The sequence below is a fragment of the Arachis ipaensis genome, chromosome B02 (genome assembly GCF_000816755.2).
Source record: "Arachis ipaensis cultivar K30076 chromosome B02, Araip1.1, whole genome shotgun sequence".
NCBI lineage: Eukaryota > Viridiplantae > Streptophyta > Magnoliopsida > Fabales > Fabaceae > Arachis > Arachis ipaensis.
In genome coordinates, this window is record NC_029786.2 from 86,359,447 (window position 1) to 86,363,401 (window position 3,955).

General features: G+C 41.5%; 1 protein-coding gene across 1 annotated transcript; it reads right to left on the minus strand.

The window, feature by feature from the left end:
- Positions 443 to 2,165, minus strand: LOC107627537. Its single transcript, XM_016330371.1, has 6 exons — positions 1,892 to 2,165; positions 1,607 to 1,800; positions 1,256 to 1,479; positions 1,164 to 1,169; positions 555 to 1,044; positions 443 to 460 (listed from the first exon to the last, which is right to left on the minus strand). The coding sequence occupies exons 1-6, from the start codon at positions 2,163 to 2,165 to the stop codon at positions 443 to 445; spliced, it is 1,206 nt and encodes a 401-aa protein (XP_016185857.1).

Below are 3,955 nucleotides of genomic sequence, written 5' to 3' on the forward strand. Positions count from 1 at the left end.
CACAGCCTTAAAGATTTTCCCATGCACTAGGAGGTAATTTTGCCATTAGCTTCAATTTCTGCAGAGGGACATGTGGTGCACCAGTCTGGATGACAGAAAAATGCCTCTTTCTCTCAGTTGGTTGACTGTGTGAGTGCTTCTTGCTGGTAGAGGATGCTGCTGTTGCACTTCTCTTCTTAGCCAATCGTTGGCTTGAAGGAGCTTTAGGGTTGGACTGAGCTGGTGCAGTCCCTGACTTTTTGGGCTGGATCTTGGGCTGAGTTGAAGCATCATTGGGATTAGTGGCTAATTTCTTGGGCCTAGTTGCTGGTTTCTTGGACTGACTTGTTGGAGGGTTGGGTTGTGAGCATGAAATCCTTCTAAGTATCCCTCTCTGAACTGTTTGGTCAGGGGGTTGTGAGCGTGAAACCTTCCAACCTCTCTTAGGACCCCTGCTAGCTTGTTAGTTTGCAGATTGGACCTATGAGGGAAATTAAAATTTGATAACATGAATCACAATTTAACATATAACAATTTATTTACCAAATTGAACCCTAAAACAAATTGGCACATACCCTCTTAGGATTTGTGCAGCCTCCCTTCTTGTGTCCTACAGTACCACAATTACAGCATCTTTGTATTTGGCCCCTTCGGGAGAGGTGAGTCTGGCGTCTGTTATCCTCATCTCCGGGTCCTCGCTTCCTCTTCTTCACTAGTCTGTGACTTGGCCTCCTATAGGGTGGTGGCATGACATCATCATACTGGGTTCTCTCCCATATATCTAGCCCATTCAGAGGATGTATCACTTCCTGGTAGTACCTCAGGTAAGCATCCTTTTTGTAGCAGTCATCCACATATGACTCCAAGTCCAGCCCCTTAAAGGTGATGCAGCTGATGGCATGAGGAAAAGGTAGCCTGCTCATCTGCCACCTTCTACAGGAACACTCAGAAGCAGACAGATCCACAACAAATTTTTCTAACCCACACATCACCTCATACTTACTAGCAGTCGACCAATATGGCCTGCAGTCCCTAGCAAACGTTGCCCTTTTCTCTAATTTCTTCCTAATTATTAGCATGATGTTACCTTGGTACAGTTGAATCCTATCTCTATTGGCAGCTCATCTAGTCATTAGATACAGCCTAATGTCCTCTAACATAGTTACAATTAGTTTTTCTCTTACCTCAATCTATTACAGCATTAAAACTTTTACTCATGTTGTTAACAAGGGAGTCACATTTTGAATGAAATGTAAATCTAGAACGGGACTAGAACCTGGGTGGAATGTTGTTCAAGTGTCGAAATTCCCCCTCATTCATGATCCTTGGTGATTTCATCTCCTTCTCCCAATCTTTCCAATGCGTTGACTTTGCACACTGCCACATTTGGTTCTTCAGCTCCAATCCAGGAAATTTCTTCCTGAAGTTGTTATACAGATGCCTCACGCAATATCTATTGTCCACCCCTGGAATGACCTCCTCAAAAGCTTGTAACAAGCCCTGCAATACGAAGGTGAGCATGCCAACATTAGTCCAGTATTAAAGGTTTCTTAATGCCAAAAACTAATGTGCATCTGCCAATTTTTTCTGGACCTAAATCATCAGCAAGATGGCATAGAAACCAAACCCAGGAGTCCTTTGTCTCAGCTTCAACCACCGCATAAGTAATAGAAAGGATCTGGTCATTGGGGTCTCTTCCTATTGCAGTCAACAACTGGCCACCTTGAGGAGTCTTTAAAAAGCACCCGTCCAAACTCCAAACCAATAAAGGGTCTACAATGTTGGAAACTCTTCTTGCATGCATCAAAGCAGACATACAATCTCCCAAATACACAGTAATTCATTAACTCTGGGGTCTGGATCTAATGGGTAAAATCTGTGGACCGAATCACTTTCAGGACAACCGATGAACCTGGATTTGCCCTTAGAAGCTCAGCACAATAATCATTAATCCTTTTATACTGCTCCCTAAATGCACCCTGAATCTGGCTTAGTGCCTCTTGCTTCGTTTTGGCTGCCATGGATTTAGTCACAGTGAGATTCCATTTCTTCTGTGCCTTTGCCACCAACTCCTTTATTTTGATTCTAAGATTAGACTCTACCTTCTTCTTAAACTGGGCTCCAAGCCACTTAGTGTGCATTATGCCAACCTCGTGTGTTGCACGTTCATGCTTCTTAACTGTCATGTTGATTCATCCCAAACCCTATGTGCATAGAGCTAAAATGGGCAGTCTTTCTGACAAACAGTCCTAACCCTCACCAAGTCACACTTCTTAAACTTGATACTTCTAGCCGTATGAACTGCATAAGCCAAAACAGTATCCTTAAATTCTTGTCTAGATGCATAAAGTATTCTTACCTTCCATCTATAGTTAGTCATATCCTTCTCAGGTTTATGAACTGGAAACCTTTGACCCCCACGATCTGATGCATCATCAGCGTCCTCCTCAGGATCATCATCCTCCACCTCATTTCCACCAATCATATTGTCTATCTCCAATTCATCACTATCTACCCCTTCCTCATCACTAAGCTGACTTGTCCCAACCCCCTTTCCCTTGGCAGCAGTATCTTTGTTAGGCACAGAATTAGTTTTCCCAAATCCACTATCGTATTCATACTCCTCCTCACTATTAGTGAAGTGAATGTCACATGCACTGTCCCCCTCCTCATCGGATGGCAAATACTCAGGGTCATCACTATCTTCATCACTGGATTCATTTCGATCTCCTCCAAACTGTCCTCCAAGCTGGGTTCCCTTATTATGTTCCCCACTTCCCTCAACTGCTTCAGCCCCATCATCATCGAAAACAACCATATCAAGACTAGTAGTATCACGTTCTTCAGCTACTCCCCCAACGTCAATGTAATCCACATCCGAAAACCCTTCCGCATCCCCAACATCGTGGACCACAAACAACTCTACCAAGCCCCTCAACCGAGCAATGTTGCACATTTCAATTGCGTCTGCGTCACCTTTCAACATCTTCAAGTTATTCTCTGAATCATCCAAACTTGGATCTTTATACCATAATGCTGCAATATTATACTGCAAGTACCCTAACTGTCTTAGTTCTTTGTAGGCCTCAAACACATACCACTGATCGCCTTCAATGTCTTCGATAATTGTAGTTTGCCCCTTCAAGTACTTAAATACCCCGTCCTCATATCCAAATGCACCACCATGATGCACCCTCATGTTAATGTACACCATCTTCAGCTCAATCAACCCTGTTATTCAACACAATACATTACTAAAACAGAGACGAAGGAAAAGAAACAGATATATACAAACCCTAGCTTTAGCAACAGTCTCGGAAGCCTACATTAAACCCCAAAAAGCTCAAAGGCAACAACATTGTTGTCAACCTCAAACCCCCCAAATGCAATAAACAGTTGACGTTATGCGACAAGGCATGGAAAGTAACCATACCTCAAAAACCACTAGGTGCAGTGATGAAGATGAGTCACGAATGTCACACCTCACTGACAGTGAAACTTCCACCACCCAAATCCCTTTAACCACTACCGTAGAATATCTTTGCAGCAACGTCTACGAGGGTTTCACACAAACGTTTCAGCTTTCAAGTGTTTTAAGGAACATTATGAGTTATTTGAGGAGTAAGAAACGATTATGCGGGAATAAAATTAAGGAAAACAAACGCACGGGGCAAAATTGTCATTAAAATTTATTTTTGGTGCGAAATGACCATTTAAAAACTAACATGAACTTTGGGGACAATTTTGTTTGCAAAATAAACTTGGGGACGAAAAAAATTTTCGGCCTCTATGTTAAGGACTAAAATTGTACTTAACCTTAAAATTAATCTAATAATATCACACAATAATATCTAAGAGACAATAATTTTATTAAATATAGTACTCTTTTAATTATTAAATATTCATTCAATATTCTCAACTACAAGAATAAGTTAATAAATAATGTCATTTTTTAGAAATTAATTTTACAATACTC